The sequence below is a fragment of the Babylonia areolata genome, chromosome 24, assembly GCF_041734735.1.
Source record: "Babylonia areolata isolate BAREFJ2019XMU chromosome 24, ASM4173473v1, whole genome shotgun sequence".
NCBI lineage: Eukaryota > Metazoa > Mollusca > Gastropoda > Neogastropoda > Buccinidae > Babylonia > Babylonia areolata.
Genome location: NC_134899.1, coordinates 32,876,341 through 32,894,120, shown reverse-complemented (window position 1 = coordinate 32,894,120; position 17,780 = coordinate 32,876,341). Strand labels below are relative to the sequence as shown.

The window sequence follows — 17,780 nt, the reverse complement described above, 5'->3', positions numbered from 1 at the left end:
TGTGTGTGTGTGTGTGTGTGTGTGTACCAAACATGTCTGGGACTTTTCAGTTTTTGAAATCGTTAATGCACACATGTGTATGTTGTACCGTAACTGTGTAATCTTATATAATCATCATACACGACTCTCTGAACACAACAGTATTTTTTTGTATGAATTCTCTGTCTACGTTCTCACAGATGGAGATCACCCACGGCGACATAAAGCCAAGGAACATCGCCATTGACGCAGAGGGCCACATGGTTCTTATAGACTTTGGCCTTGCCTTCTACAAGGACGATGTGGCGTTGCGCAAACGCAGGGGAGGAACCAAGGCCTTCCAGGCACCCGAGCTGTTAGATACTGGATTAGTTATGTCGGACGAGGTAAGACGATGTGAAATAACGTCTTATAGCCTATACTTTATGCAAGGAGGAAGGTGGCGGAATGGTTAGGTTTAGACGCTCATCTCCCAAGGCCTAGGTTCGAATCCCGATCTCGCCTTTTTAAGGTGAGCGTCTAATCATCCGAATGAGACGATAACGTGTACAACACGCACATGACGTATTGAAAACAATTTGTGTGTGTGTGTGTGTGTGTGTGTGTGTGTGTGTGTGTTGAGGTTTGGTGCATTAATGTTTCTGGAAACCATGTTAGTAAAAAACCCATCCTGGTGAGCGACTTTTCCACTGAGTTGCCAAACCGGGCAAGTGAAAAACAGTAAATATTTATCCCAGCTAGTAGAATCTTGCTTAGATCTGTGAATTCCTAACACTTTTTGAGTGTTTCACAGTGCAAATGATGGCTTTTCTCTTCAACTCTGCATGTTGCTGTTTACATTGGAGGTTAAAAAAAGATCACACTCATGAGCTGGCCCTGGTTGTCAGCTGGGCTAAACTGAAATCAGTAGTTCTAATAGTGATAATGCAGTGATGTGAAATCTGCAATAGCTAAGTAATGCAGGCGTATATGAGGAATTTAGAAATGAATATAAAAAAAAAATGTTAAAAAAAAAGGAATTTGAATTAGATCCTAGGACATGATTACTTGATACAATTTTTGGAGGAAGAGTACACCAGTTTTTGACAAGAATACACCAAATACAAATATAAGGTATACAGGTCTGGAAATGTGGATGAGTGTTGCCAGGGTGAACTTGGAACTGAAACTAGTGAAAGGACTTTGGACCTAACCCATTTGCATTTTACATGAAACAGTTCTTCACAAGCAGCTATTTGATTTTCATTCATTGTTAAGGTGAGATATTTTCCACCATTTGTATTGATCTTGATTCATGGTTAAGATGTGTTAATTTCCACCATTTAAAGTCTTTAAATAGTGTGTGTTCATAGTTTTACCACTTTATGTCGATATGCCTACAGACACAACATATAACCAAACCAGTGATTTTAGATGAAAATTTCTGTTTTTGATTGCACAAGAGCCTTCTAATTGCCTTTCAAATGTTATATTTTAGTTCTGCTTTAGGCGGGCGTTGCCTCTGGGCACCCTAACAGGGCGCTGTCCATGTACCCCGCCAAGGGTCTCGGCGGTCCCTGGACCCATGTCTTTCAGTTTTTTGGTTTTCTGGTAGTTTCACCCATGTACAGGCGATAAGCATGCACTCAAAGCTTGACTGGAGTGTCAGGTTTGCTGCTGTCAAGCATCCGTCTAACAGATGTGGTGTGACATATTTAGAAAATAAAAATTGTCCGAACGCAGCGACGCCTTCTTGAGAACATGAAACTGAAACCTATGCATACTATGCCATGATACTGTGATATATGAAATGTGGAAAACATCTCTCATACCTATGCTTACATGTGAAGCAAAACAGTGATCGTAATGTACACGTCAGGCTTTGCGAGCGGCGATGGAAAGGAAAGCCAAGGGTTACATAGTGATGTTGTCACTTGGACTGACAAATATTGCCTAGTCTGCTGAAGATAAGTTGTTGGACAACATTCTGTCAATGGATGGTTTGCTACTGACGCCGCGCTGTGACTGCTCTTGGTCACTGTTTATCAGTGAGTCCATTTCCAGCAGTTTGTGAGAGCAGTTTATGTAAATGTATTATCCAAGAAAGGCATTTGACATCTTTGTGTGTGTACAGGAAATCGCTTCTGTTTGATATTGTTTACCGTTGGAAGAACAGTTGCCATGTCAGTTTTCTTTATTGTTTAATATTTAGAGCAATTAAGCGTCCTTGAAAAAACCCTACCCCGCCCCCTGTATTTTCGATAAATTTACACTTACAGGGTGCCCACTTTTCCTGGGCATATTTTGCAGAAATTCTCATTCCTGTATTCTGTGTCTATGCTGTCACTGTCATAGACCACACGTATATGCAACAAACGGTAACAACTCTCACGAAGTTTGCAATTATAGTGCATACGGATGCGTACACAAATGATGCTTACTCGTGTTCATACAGGTACAGACTCTCTCACACACACACACACACACACACACACACACACACACACACACACACACACACACGCACGTGTACACACACAAGTGTGTAAGCTGTCGCCTCGATGTTTACGAACGAATAAAGTTTGGTTTCAACCAAACTGGCCACAGTCTGTGGAATAAAAAAAAAAGTTAAAAAAGAAAAAAATCGGGGATATCAACTCTAGTTCTTTGTTCCTTTCTTTCTTCGTGCTTAGGCCAATACCTCAATCTATCTAGGCCTTTATGTAGTTTATACAGTATTTCATTTGGAACATATGATAATTCACCACAGTGTAACAGGACAATATGAAAATCTAATACAGAGTATGCCTATGGGCGTGATGAAAGTTACACGGATGTCGTCACAGCTAGAAATGAACAAAATTATGATATAATCTATGTTTCAGTCTATCTATGATACATATATAACATCTTTCTATCTACATCTTATCTTCCTTTCTTTCATTCATTCATTCTTTCCTTTCCTTGTCTTTCAGCGGGCAGACTGGTGGGCAATGGGCGTGACGCTTCTGAAGACCCTGACGGGTACCAACCCCTTTGGGACCGTGAAGAGGAGGATGAAGAGGGCAGCTCTCACAGGCAGAGCTATTGTTAAAACGTATGTATGTATGTGTGTGTGTGTGTGTGTGTGTGTGTGTGTGAGAGAGAGATGTTGACACATAAGCAAAAGAAGAAAGATTTCAAAGGGGACCAGACAGACCGAGATCTAAGCGGAGTATCCCGCCCAGCACTGGACAACTTTAGTCCACAAGCGTAAGAGTGAATGCTAATGAGAATAATTTCATTAAAGTCAGCTGTAGTATTTGATTAGCAGTAAGGTACTTTATAGTTTGGTGAACTCAGTTGTGTCAGAATAACAATCAGGCAGGTATACTTTGTAGCTTGGTGAAGAAAAGACATTTCACCAATAATACATAAGTGCATGAAATTAGGAACTTATATTTCAGATTTAGGTCGACACTGCTCCCCTCTTTCTATCCCTCTCGACACCTCTAACAAAAAACAGAGAGAGTCCGTTTGTTTCTTTTTTTCTTTCAATAAATGCTAAACTAGCCCACAAAGATACATGCAGAATTGCTTGAACATTCCTTCCCCCCCCACCCCCCCCTAAAAAGTGAAAGCACTATACTGCAGAACTCCATCCGCCTTTTTTCTTTTACACAGCAGACATTTTCCCATTCGGTGTATCCACCCCCCCCCCCACCCCCGCCCCCTAGAAAAAGAAGAAGCTTATACTGTTATAGACAACATTCTAAACTTAACCTCTGTTGATGTAATCACCTTCACGTGCATTGTGTACAACAGTGAGTGATCGCTGAACTGATGGCTCGCACATTCCCCTCTGTTACCAGGAACATCAGGGACTTCAACATACACAAACATGTGCCCTCGAGCTGCCCAGAACACCTCACGAGCTTTCTTCAGGGTCTCTTGGAAATGGAGCCTGAAAACCGTCTGGGGTCCAAAAAAGACTCCGAAGAACTCAAGGACCATGACTTTTTTCGGTCCCCTTCAGAGGTAAGAACTGTATACGGCTTTGAAGTCTTCTGCTTACAGAAACCAACTGATGGTACTGCTGATTGAATAACAAGCAAGGATGCTATGAAGAATGTGGCGGTTGTAAGGAAAGAGCCGGACAGCAGAGGACATATTCTTAACTCGAGTAACACGTTACAGAGAAAGTAGGGCAAAGGAATAAAGGGAAGTAAGGGTGAGGGAAGTAAGGTAATGGCTGTTTGGATAGTCTCCGTCATGGAAAGAAATACTGGGTTATGCCTGACGTGATACACAAAACTCGTCATCTTCTGAATGAAAGTCGTCAGAAGTCTCGGCTTCGGTACTGTGACCGTCCACTGCTGAACCATTTAAATCGGGACCATGTCCGTGGATTCCGATGTTCTTTGAAATCGCGACAGTCGTAAAACAACACCCAGTTGTGGTAGCTTCTCACGGTGTGTATGCTGGAGGGCTCGTTTGTTTTTATCACATGAAAAAAAGATCGTTTGGCTGGATCGTTTCGACTTTCTTCCTGATTCTTTTTTTTGTGTGTGTGTGTGTTTGTATGTTTGTTTGTTTTTTTGTTGCCCCATCATCTGTACCGTTTCAGTGGCATTACTCCCACGCTGCTCATTTAGATTTCCCCATACACGGCCACACCCGGAGGCCACACACCACAGGAGACCCTGCACTGCTGAGTCACTTCGGTGGTGTTCAGTGGTGCCTGTTCTGATTTAACGTACTTAGGACACCACTTACTAAGCCCCCTACTAACGACATTATAATGTCGTTAGTCGCGGAGCCAGACTTAGTGAGCGCCCCTCCCAGAGTGGAGACCGCCACTACGTCCCCCAAACAACAGTCCCCCATGAATCTGCCGACACTGAAGACATTGACAGGGCTCACCCAAAGTGGAGGGGTATCGAAACTGGAAACTGAGGTCACCATGAGAGCAAGGCATGAAAGGCCACAGACTTTGAGACTGTTTTGTTTATATTGATGATGATGAAAGAGGAGGATGACGATGACGATTTTGCTATGGTGGTCCATTTTGGTTTGGGACTGCGTAACAAAGTTGTACTCTACGCTTCCTGTCATAGTGATATTCCGGCGTTAACCAGTCCCGAGAGATAGACAGTTGCAGTGTTGGTCAGGTAAATAGAGCAACACACCCAAAGACGCGTCTGTGAAGTGGATGACACTCGACTGTGTGATCCCAGTCTCCCCATTTAAGCCCATAGCACACTCAACTTTGGGTAGGAGCCGGTTACGGGCCGAAAAACCCACCTTCTCTGAGATTCGAACCTGCGTCCTCCCAGCCGCCAGTCCGCGACGCTAACCACTTCGCCACGGCGGCTGGTTCTTCTTCCTGATTCTTTGTCGTTATTAGTCATGCACTTATTAATTTTCATGTGCTTGGTCGTTCTAGAATTAGATAAGCTTTGGGGGGAGCTGAATGGGTAGCACAGGCAGCACTGACTTGAAGTTGTATACAATGTGTATGGAGAGAGTTACCGCTCTTTATTGTTTGTTAATCATTAATTTATTCTCCTAGCCTCATACTTCGAGATTAATATGCACATGACCACGTTTGTGAGCAGACTGCACTGGACTGGGAGAAACTGACCGCCCGTCAGCTGGAACCTCCCTTCCCCCGACCTGTCCGCGAATTCAATTCACCAACATGTGCCAGCCTTAAACTGGCGGTAGAGGAAGAGGAAGAGGAAGACGACAGTTACCAGGAGGAATTAGACGACTATTTTAAGGTGAGCACACTGAGCAGCTATCGTCGTATGTGTCTTTACATATCCATGAGGAGGGTAGTGGATAAACGGGGTTGGCACTTTATAAAACTTCAATCTGAACACAGCGCCATAAGGCAGAAAAGTTCGCTGGATGATGTTGGAAACACAAAAGCAAAACCGATTACTGTCTCCGTGTTCTCCTCTTCTTTGCGAATCTGTTCTTCAAGGTGTGAAAGATTTACCGACTGAAATTTATGCTTGTTTCACTCTGTTTAAAATCAAAGACAATGTGGGCCAGGATTTAATACCGATATATTTTATCTTGTCTTTATCATTTATCAATTACATATGTGTGTATGTCTTGTATTGTGTGATCTAGAATTCAGAAGCCTAGTATTAATTTTCAGGCTTTCGACGCTGGTCCATTCGTCGAAGAAACGAAAGAGCCCTTCCTGCCAGTTTGAAATAATCACAAAGGCCAGAAATGCAGTCGATCGGTGATGTTCGTCAGTTCAGCGCCCGCACGACTAAGCCAGGTTACAGGACCATTCACAGTAACCGGTATAGTGACCATTCCTCTCGCAGTCTCGCGGGGGAAGCCGCCTTCTGTTCTAGCGCTCCGCTGAAGGAGTCCCTTGTGTGGATAGCCGCATGGAGGAACCGACCAGCTTGAGACACGTTGAAGGACCTGATCCCGCTTGGGGAATCTTTTGAATGGCATTATTGATTTTGTTACCTATGTGTGTAAGGTTTATTAATAATTTGTTATTCTTGTCGAATATTATTTGGATTCCTGTGTGTGCTTGTACAAGTTGTGTGTGTGTGTGTGTGTGTGTGTGTGTGTGTGTGTGTGTGTGTGGTGGAAGCTGCGATAAGTAGCCTAGAAATGAGTGGGTGGAGGAAGGGGGGTGGGTGCAGGGTAATGTATGTGTGTGTGTGTGTTGGGGATCATGTATGTTTATGTGTATACTATTTGATTGTGCTTTCATATCTGTGAAACTGCATGTTTGTTGCATATCTGTTATGCATGTGTGTGAATGTGTGTTTGCATGTTTTACATTTATTTGCTTATTTATCATCATTGTTGCCTTTTGTGCGCTTAGAGCTGACTTCAAGATTTTGCGACTTATAAATATTATTATTAGTGGTAGTAGTTTTTTGTTTATCTTTTTCAAATTAAAAAAAAAAAATCTTTATTTCATTTTATCTATGTATTTATTATTTATTATTATTAATTTTATCTATTTATTTTTTCTCAAGGCCTGACTAAGCGCGTTGGGTTACGCTGCTGGTCAGGCATCTGCTTGGCAGATGTGGTGTAGCGTTTATGGATTTGACAGAACGCAGTGACGCCTCCTTGAGCTACTGATACTGATACTGTTGTTGTTTGTGGGAATGCTGTCAAATCTTGCATTAAGGTCTCCACAGATAATGACAGTCTCCAAATTCGTTCTCCATTTCCTCTAAAAAGACCCAATCCGCTTTTGTTGTGCGGGTTCCTGGGTGAACATTGATGAGCACGATGCTTTTGTGAATTTCGTCTGTTTTTTCAAGACTCACACCCATAAGTTCACATGAGTTGCTTCATCATTTCTCTAGATTTATGGTGGAAACTTTGTTTTTCTAGATTTTTGTTTTGTATCATTGCTACTCCTCTTCCTTAATGCCTTTGAATGACTGTGGAATTCAGAAAAATCTCTACTCTAGAACCCACTAAGCGCCAATCCCGAAATCGAACCCAGCAACCTCACATTCAAAGCCCAAGGCTTTAATTAGTATAGAGAAATGAATGATCAGCGAAACATGTATCTTTCCAGTATTTTCATTGTGGCTTCAGTTTTTTCACACAACGTGCAATAAATAAAACGAAACTAATTTTAAACAAATTCTTTTAAATTTGATTTCCCACCCCTCTTGCGGCCAATCGGTGGCAGCCTCTGTGTGTGTGTGTGTGTGTGTGTGTGTGTGCGTGCGCGAGTGTGTAGGTGTACACATGTGTCAGGAGAGCTCTGAGCACGTGCGTGTAAATGTGTGTGTGTGTGTGTGTGTGTGTAGAGGATGAGGTATGTGTGTGTATGCATGTCTGTACTGTGGGAGCAACGGAATATTGGAACGTGCGGATGTGCATAATTATATATATATATATATATATATATATATATATATATATATTTGTATTTTGTATTTCATATTTCTTTTTATCACAACAGATTTCTCTGTGTAAAATTCGGGCTGCTACACTGAGAGCGCCACCCGTTTCTTTTTTTTTTCTTTTTTTTTCCTGCGTGCAGTTTTATTTGTTTTTCCTATCCATGTGTGTGTGTGTGTGTGTGTGTGTGTGTGCAGTGGAAGCTGCGATACGTAGCCTAGGAATGAGTGTGTGGAGGAGGGGGGTAGGTGGTGCAGGGTAATTTGGGAGATGGTGTGTGAGTGTGTGTGTGTGTGTGTGTCGGGGCTCGTGTACGTTTATGTGCATTTGTTTGTGCTTTCATATCTGTGAAACTGCATGTTTATTGCATATCTGTTATGCGTGTGTATGTGTGTGTATGTGTGTGTGTGTGTGTGTGTGTGTGTGTGTGTTTTACATTTATTTGCTTATTTATCGTCATTATTATCTTTTTATTTATTTTTATTTATTGTTATTATTATTGTTGTTATTATTTAATATATATTTGTATACATTTTGTAAATATTTATTATTATTATCATTATTATCTTTTTTTTTCCTCTCAAAGCCTGACTTAGCGCGTTGGGCTACGCTGCTGGTCAGGCATCTGATTGGCAGATGTGGTGTAGCGTACATTCCTTTAATTCAGATCTGAAAAGTTACCTTTTCCGTAAGCATTTTTTTTTCTGGGCGGAATGGTTAAGCCAAGGTATGCTTGTTGGCAAATATCTTTGTGCTAGTATTTTTACAGTCCTGTATTAGTGCATTGTGGATTTTTCTACAGAATTTTGCCAAGAACAACCCTTTTGTTGCCGTGGGTTCTTTTACGTGCGTTAAGTGCATGCTGCACACGGGACCTCGGTTTATCGTCTCATCCGAATGACTAGAGTCCAGACTACCACTCAAGGTCTAGTGGAGGGGGAGAAAATATCGGCGGCTGAGCCGTGATTCGAACCAGCGCGCTCAGATTCTCTCGTTTCCTAGGCGGACGCGTTACCTCTAGGCCATCACTCACTATGTATATATACGTATTTGTGTACCTATCAGATTGGATTTCTTCTAAAGAATTTTGCTGTAGGACAACACTCATGTTGCTACGGGTTCTTTTTCAGTGCGCCAAGTGCGTGTTGCACACGGGTCCTCAATTCATCATCTCATCCGAGTAACCAGAATGGCGAATGGCGTAGTTCAAAGCGTCAATTTTGAAAATGTTAAGTCGGGGGTAACTCCTGTATAGCCATGCCATTCCCCTACTCAGCTGTCGGGAAAAAAAAAATCAATGGGGCTCACACGTATGGCGGACAGTCACTGTCTAAAAGTTGTATTTCTCAATTTGCATGTTATTGTAATGTCTTTTTGATATAATTAAATGTTTCTCAAATTAGGAAATGCTTTTTGCAGAGATCGCTTCAAAGTGACATGCAATAAAAGTGTGAATCTCTCTGTGTGTGTGTGTGTGTGTGTGTGTTTGTGTGTGTGTGTGTGTGTCCACAGTTGCCAATATGTATGACAGGACAGTAAACAAAATCCGTCCCCGTTCTCAAAAGATGTTAGCACCGATTCAAGCCACGTTGAAACTGGTTCATGTGTTAGAAATGTTGCAAACATACGACAAGCATGTACACGCACACACACAAACACACGTGACGTATTCCCCTCCCCCACTCCCCCCCGATTATTATCAAGAAAACAATAGCTATTAATTGTAACAGCAGCTGCAGTAGCAACAACAACATCATGAACAGCAACAACAAAACAGCAACACCATAATCATTATTATCTTTATCATCATCAACGACACATCGCTTACTTGTAACAGTGGCCCAGATTGACGACCTGAGAGGCGGTGGGAAAGTGTTTGACAGGAAATTCACTTCCACTATACACGTCTCGCACTGTCTCAGGAACAGAGAAGGACATTTCTCTGGGGGGAAGACACAGAATCAAATATCACTGAAAACGTCATGTATTGCTTATCTTTCACTTTTGACCAATAACTATAAAAAGAAAAGTCACTTATGCACTCGTAAATCAAATCATCGATAGGATACGATCAAGAGGCTTCAAGGCTGGTGGTTAATGAGTACTTAACAGGCCCTGCTACGCCGGCCCTCAACAAACATTACTTTTTGTTACTACAAATACAAGTGTTGTAACTGTAAGACATCTCCATCACAGAAAAAACCCAAAAACAACTGAATAGGGATTGTTTTATTATTTCACTGAGAGAAATTCGCGTTTTTGCAACACAAACAATGCATGATAATAAACAATGCATGAGAATTCATGTTAACGTGATACAAACGCATGGTTATAATTATTTCGACAGTCATCACTAACGCACTCAAGTAGCCTAATACCATAATGATATGATAATATCTAGGAAAGAGAAAGATGCAGATTCACTGAACAATCAGTCTGGTTATAGAACATCAAGAAAGAAGACACAAAAAGTGATTTGATTTTGTTGTTCATAAATCAAACTCAGTGGGCTTATTTCAAAACAGAATCAAACGAAAGGTTAAAACCTAATGCCAAATGGTCCACCACCCCCTAACACTTAACACCACCTGCATAATATGCCTACCGATATACATTCCCGCATTTTAAAATGAAATCCATTATAATACTGACTTAGATGATAATTTCATGTGAAAAAAACAACAACCCAACAGTTAAGAAACCTGTAGGACTGGACTCTGGGGTATTCTGATATATATATATATATATATATATATACGACTCGTATATATATATATAAGTTACTCTCTCACTTTTACATGGTACACAACTTCAAGCCAATGCTGCTTATGCTACCGATTCTGCTAGCACACAGGTAAATAGAAATTACATAGAAAGAAACCCCGACACTTCCTCGAAAAGGAAGTTCCGGGCTTGTCCTCATACCGATCATCTGACATGTGCACACAGGAGCAATGACACAGGAAATGTGCAAACACAAGTTTCAGCTTCAGTTTCTTAAACCTAAAGAAGCGTCACTGCGTTCGGACAAATCCATATCCACTACGATATATATGCTAGGCAGATGCCCGAAAGCAGCATAACCCAACGCGCTTGTCAGGCCTTGAGTACATGCTTATATATTTCTGTACCTATCAAACACATGATTGCCTCGATTGATTTTTGACTCAAAATGAAAGAACAATAAGACCAGAAGAGTAAAGGGTTAAACAACAAAGGAGTAACTCTCTCTCTCCATTTACAAAGTACACATCTTCAGGTCGATGCTGCTTATGTAACCGATTCAGCTAGCACACAGGTAAATATAATGTACAGAGGAACTAACCCAGATACCTCCTCAAACTTCTGTCAATGCTGTTGTGTGTACATGTCAAATCACCGATATAAGGTCAAGCCCTGAACCTCTTTTTTTTCAGGAAATGTCTGGGCTCGTTCCCATGTACATCTTATTTACCTGTGTGCTCGCTGATTCGGTAGCACAAGCAGCATTAACTTGAAGTTTTGAACCATGTAGATGATGACAGTTACTTCTTTTTATTGTTTAATCCTTTACTTTCCTAGCTTCATGTGAATAAACAACATTGAGTAAACAAACCATATCTATAGATAGATAGATCGATAAATAGATAGACAAAGAGAAAGACAGAGAGATAGACAAACAGACATGCAGGCAGGTATATAGAAAGAAAGAAAGAAAGAAAGAAAGATAGATAGATAGATAGATAGATAGATAGATAACAGATAGATAGATAGATTATAAATAACACACACGCACACACACACACACACACACACACACACACACACACACTCACGCACACACAAGCCGAAGATGAGGCACATTGATTAAACCCTTTCACCGCCAGTCAATTTAGAGTACAAAATTCCCTTGTGGTATAAACACAGAAGAGACAGTGACTAAGAATAGTTGGGGATTCCGCCTGCAATGTATAGAAAATATGGCCTATCCTACGACCGAACATTAAGAGCAGGAGGTTCCTGGATAACAGACCAATGAATGGTCACCTTTCAGTGACATGGGCCCTCTACCACGCCTGTGCATAAATGAGAGTTTGGCGGTGAAAGGGTTAACGTATCAGTTACTTCCCAAGAAATCAAGAAGACTGACATAAGTAAGTAGTATCAATTGTTAAAAAACTCACGTTCTGCAGCATGATTCACAAACTGTCGAGCGGGATATCCTTCTGGTGAGAACTGACGGCAGACCTGCTGACAGGGCAGTGTTGGTGGAGCAGTCTAACATGGTCACCCCTTCAGCCTGAACGCCGTAGATGCCACAGTTCTCCTTGTACAGTGTCTGCACCTCGTACTGGGTCAGCTCGAACAGCTGAAATCAGGAACAGACGGTTTTAGTTGTCTGTAACTGATTGATTAAGAAGTAAAGTCTGAATTTTGTTTGTTGTTGGATTTTTTCCCCCTCCAAGTCCGTGGATCCCATGCTTTCATTCCATTGTTCTTTCTCTCTCTTGTCTCGCACGAAGACACATACGTACGCACGCAGGCGCGTGCTTGCGCGCGCGCGCGAACACACACACACACACACACACACACACACACACACACACACACACACACGAAAGCACGTACGCACACACGCATACAGACACACACACGTGCGCGTACGCACGCACGCACGCACGCACACATACACACACACGCGCGCGCGCGCACACACACACACACACACACACACACACTCGATAAAAATGTTTCACCTGGTTGAAGAAAACTGTTTGGCCTTCAGCTCTGCTGCTCATCCCGAACAATTTTTCTGGTGGCATAAAAAGTCCCTCGTAGCAGCTCTTCTTGGGACAGGTCTGTTTATGCTTCTTGGCGCATGCGCACAGCACCAGCATAGTCACACACAGCAAAGACAAAGAAGCCCACGGCGCCATCTTCGGAATTCGCAAAGTTCTGACACACACACACACACGATATATATATATATATATATATATATATATATATATATATATATATATATGCATGATTATTGATGTTTCTTTCCTTATCATAAATCTGTTTACCTTCAAAAGATGAAACAGGTAAATAAATGAATAAATCCACAAAGGAATTATTATAAAAAAAAAGATAAAATAAAAAAGAAGAAGAAGAAGAAAAGTGCTCATACTTGTATGCCTTGGCTTCATCCCGCGTGAGTACGACTATAACAAAACCCACTTTAATAGAAACTCAATCACACACACACACACACACACACACACACACACACACACACACACACACACACACACACACACACACACACACACAGGTGTATACAAACACACACACAGATATGTCTGTGTGTGTGTGTGTTCGCGCGTATGTGTTTGTAAAGAAAGGAAGAAAGAAAGAAAGTACAGAAGAATAACAAGACAACAACAACAAATGAGAGAAAGAAAGAAAAAAAATGAAAAAGAGCAATAAAAGAAAATAAGATTCGATTTACAAAGTGGGTCTGCGTACAGATCAGCGATCCATGACTTTTTCGCCATGACCTATTTCAAAGTGCATTCGTGCGTTGGAGTTATTCACGTCAGAGTCTTCGTCTGTCTCTGTCTCTCTTTCCCTCCTCGGCTTTCACATTTTCCCCTTCTGAATATGTGTGTTTCGTTCTGCTGATAAGCTGTTACGACACAGTCAACAACAACAACTACAACAACGACAACAACAACAACAACAAAAGCATGAATTCCAACAGTATTTTCACACTGCAAGACTTTATTTTTTTTTTTTATTTTTTTTGCTGATTGAACGATTCAAAAGAAACGTTGACATACAACAACGCGAACGAATATTAATGGGTATTGAAACAAAAATTCCACACATTAAACTATTCGACTGACAGATTTAACGAGGAACATTTCGAAAAATGCAATGTACTGTATGCATATTCAAGTAGAAATTGCGTGCTCTCTCTCTCTCTCTCTCTCTCTCTCTCTCTCTCTCTCTCTCTCTCTCTCTCTCTTTCTCTCCCTCAAAATAGCTTTCTCCTGCTCGTCTTACCTCACAATCAAGCCCAAAGGAAAAACACAACTACCAGTGCACACAAGATCACACTTAAAAACTCCAGACTCACACCCGACTCTGAACCGTGATCAACCGGGCGATATTTCTATGATCTTAGTAAACTAGAAGAGGCCATGAAACAAACCGACTTGTCACTTCGGCAAGTATATGTTACTTATACACACACCACTAACCAATAGAAAACACGTATGCATAATACCATCCTGCTAAGTTTGGACATTCCGTTGATCTATTTAAAGACTCACCTGTCACAAGTTGATCTATTTAAAGGCTGGCCCGTTGCTACAGCAAGTACTACATTCACAACCACCACCAACAACAACGATACGATACAGGAGATTGGAAATGTTAATGGGAAATTTACATTGACATACACAATCATGATTCCATCATACCCGGACATACTTAGAGCAGTAATGCACCTTTTGGCAAGTCCGTTATTTGATATTAATGACGCGGTCTGCATGCCCTATTCTATTGCGTATGCCCCGCAAACCGCCTCAATCAATGATGTGTATGTGGATATATTATATCCAAGACGGTTTTATGTTTGACACGATGCTCAAGCCATAAAAACGGGATTTTAAAGAATCCACGTGATTTGAGTAATCGTGTAGAGAATACAGCGCACACAATCATCTAATGAGCAAATGATCTTGTTCCAAAACCACTGACACTGCATAATTTTCATACCGTGTTCATTATTATACGATGAAGTCTGATGAAGATGCTAGAGTCATGTTTCAGTGGGCTATTCATCAAACTTAATACACACACACACACACACACACACACACACACACACACACACACCATCGCCACAGCCAAACATATATATGAATAGATAGATAATTTCTTCAAAAACATTCACGTGGCAGAGATAAAAGACTGACTATCAAACAACCATCAGCATTGAAACTGAAAAGTCATCAGCAGGTTAACGAGAAATTTTTGTTCGTGGTGGAAAGGCGGACTGTAGGACAGGCAGGCAGACAGACAGACAGACAGACAGCACATCCACCATACCTGGCTCATCATTTCGAAATCCTTTCCCCCCGTTTCAAACAAAACTTTGAGGGGAGGGGGTTGGGGGTTGGAGTTTTTGGAGGGGATAGGTCTAGGTCTTACGCCAAGCAAACGTTACGATCAACAATGTCACCATAAAGTACAAACTCAGCCAATCAGCCAAGACTTCCTAAAACGTGTGGAAAACCCTGTCATTTCTATAACAAGCAGGAATTGCCCCAACCCCACCTCCCACCTTCCTCTCCTTCTACCCCATCCGGTATATCGCAGGAGAGAAAAAAAAATAAATTAAAAATAAAAAAAAATAAAGAAAGAAAGAACAACACGCACTACGCAGAGTTGTTTTGAAATTTAATGGCTTGTCGTTGAGGTTGCCAAAAGTATCCGGATCAAACATATCATGTTCGTGTGTGTGTGTGTGTGTGTGTGTGTGTGTGTGCGTGCGTGCCTATGACGAGGAGTGCGGAGGGGTGGGGATGGAGGGGTGGGGATGAAGGAGGTGGAGGGGACAGGGGAGAGAGAAAGAGTTGCTATTTTGGATCCAAGGGGCACACCTATAATTTTTCTTTCATTTTTGACTCACTTGTGTAAACAAAGTGAGTCTATGTTTTAACCCGGTGTTCGGTTGTCTGTGTGTGTGTGTGTGTGTGTGTGTGTGTCTGTCTGTCTGTCTGTGTGTCCGTGGTAAACTTTAACATTGACATTTTCTCTGCAAATACTTTGTCAGTTGACACCAAATTAGGCATAAAAATAGGAAAAATTCAGTTCTTTCCAGTCATCTTGTTTAAAACAATATTGCACCTCTGGGATGGGCACAAAAAATAAATAATGAAGCTTAATTATATGCAAACTGCATTTACTGTTATATTTATATTTTTTTGTATTCTCTAAACTTGGCACTTTGATCTGATATTCTGACCCAACAACAAGAGCAGTCATCATTATCATTTTTTGTTCAAACAGGAACTTCTTTTGCTAAGCATGGAAGTTTTATTTATTTTGCAAACGTTTTGGTGCAGATAGTAAAAAAGGGAAATTACTCTGTAATTAATGCTAGGGGACTTAATTTGCTTTAAACTGATCTTTCTCATCTTAAACATTACATTTTGAAATTATACTCAATACATAAAAAGCTTGTGTGTTTTACTCTCAGTCACAAGTGAGTCTTGAAGGCCTTGCCTCTCTTGTTACATTTATATTATTTTGTCCATTGTTGTAACTAGTACATTAACATTGATTGTGTTGATTAAAAAGAAAAAAAAAAAAATATATGTGAATATATATTTATATCTATGAAAGGAACCGGATGGAATGATTCGATGGGTTCCTGTTGTTAAAATCAAAGCTCGCTCTCACACACACGGAGGCTCGCTTTTAGTTCAGGTATTTGTAACTGAACACACGTTATCGCGTACACTGGTTCGATGTCGACACACAACGTGTATGTGTACAGCTCTGTTTCTCACCGTCGACGTAGTGACACGTGAACTTCGTCTTGTTCACATCATCTTCATTTCATCATATTCTGTAATTCGGAAACCTGGCACTTGTTACCGCGCACAAGTCGCTGCAAGACGACTATGCTCGTCTGGGACGTCCTGTTTTCATCATTCAAGGGAAAACACCCCCTGGCTGTTGGTGTACGTTCAGCGTACTGAAACTGTTGAAGTCATCGTTTTCTTCATCGTTCCTCCTCATCCTTCATGTTCGCCGTCATTGTTGTTTACATGTTGCTTTGAAGTATGGTCACCGTGTGCTTCCTTTGTTAAACGTCATATTTTATTGGGGGGTGGGGGGGAGGGGGTAGGGGTGGGGGTGGGGGGGCGCAGAGACTGGAACGTATGAAAAAACAAATAGATAAATAAATAAACAGATGGAGAGAAAAAAAAAGATATCATCAAAGCGAAGTCAACAATGTTGTAACACTGATCCATCCAATGATTTTTTTTTTTTAATATCCTTTTCATTGTTTACACAATTTCTCTGATCAGTTCAAGGAAACAAGCAGACAGGGGTAGGGTGGAATTAGGACGTACAATCCTTTGACGTTAGGGTGGGGTGTTCTTTCTATATAGCTAGGTATAATCCCTCACTCCCCACCCCCTCCCTTCTTGAGCCCTCACGTCTATTGTATGCAGTTGTGTTTATGTTTGTTTGCTGTGCTTGGTGCAAGTGAATAAATAAAGTAAATGTTATGATCTGTCTCTTCTTTACCCGCGTTTCATTTCTGCGGTGTTGTTATGTTGCAACCTCCCTTGAAACACCGAGCTGTGCCCAGGGCCATTTCTCCGGAACAGGTCCTGGGTACGTGGCGCGCGCGCGCGCGCGCGCACACACACACACACACACACACACACACACACGAAACAAACAAACAAAAAAAACAACAAACAAACAACAACAAAAAACCCAGAGGAAGAGTTTCTTCTTTGTTTATTGTGTGTGTATCATCCTAACCATCTATTCAAACGATACTGAGTTATGATTCAATACTCTCTGTGTGATCCAGGACTAACTCCGTCTATGCAGGTATAGGAGGAAAAAAGGACTTCCGGGGAGGGGGTTGTGTGTGTGGGGGGGGGGGGGGGAGACCATACTCCCAGTGGATTTGTGTTTGTTTGTTTGTTTTTTGTTTGGTTGGTTTTTTGTATGTTTGTTGTTGTTTTGTGTTGATTTTTGTTTTTGCTTTTGTTTTGTTTTTGTCACTACACTCGCTGTAGATTTTTTTTTTTTTTTTTTTTATCTGGGATCAAAACACTCCCCTCGGGAAATTGACATTTTACGCAGCAAAACAAAAAACAAAAAAACGTCTTCCAGGAAAAAGAAAGGCTTTGCTTTGTCTATTCTGGTCA

The 17,780-nt window shown here is 41.3% G+C and overlaps 1 protein-coding gene across 3 annotated transcripts in view; it reads right to left on the bottom strand.

The window, feature by feature from the left end:
- LOC143299001 (uncharacterized) overlaps positions 1–17,780 on the bottom strand; it is a 38,590-nt gene that overhangs the window by 14,574 nt on the left and 6,236 nt on the right. Inside the window, exons 1-4 of one of the 3 annotated variants that reach the window (XM_076612072.1) lie at positions 14,148–14,260; positions 12,585–12,783; positions 12,012–12,196; positions 9,677–9,790 (exon numbers count right to left, since the gene is read on the bottom strand). In XM_076612072.1, the coding sequence (XP_076468187.1) occupies positions 9,677–9,790; positions 12,012–12,196; positions 12,585–12,764 (479 nt within the window). In that variant the 5' untranslated portion in view covers positions 12,765–12,783; positions 14,148–14,260. Of the gene's footprint in view, positions 1–9,676; positions 9,791–12,011; positions 12,197–12,584; positions 12,784–13,878; positions 14,031–14,147; positions 14,261–17,780 lie in introns of those variants that run through there. The other 2 variants (XM_076612070.1, XM_076612071.1) reach the window with 2 other exon arrangements.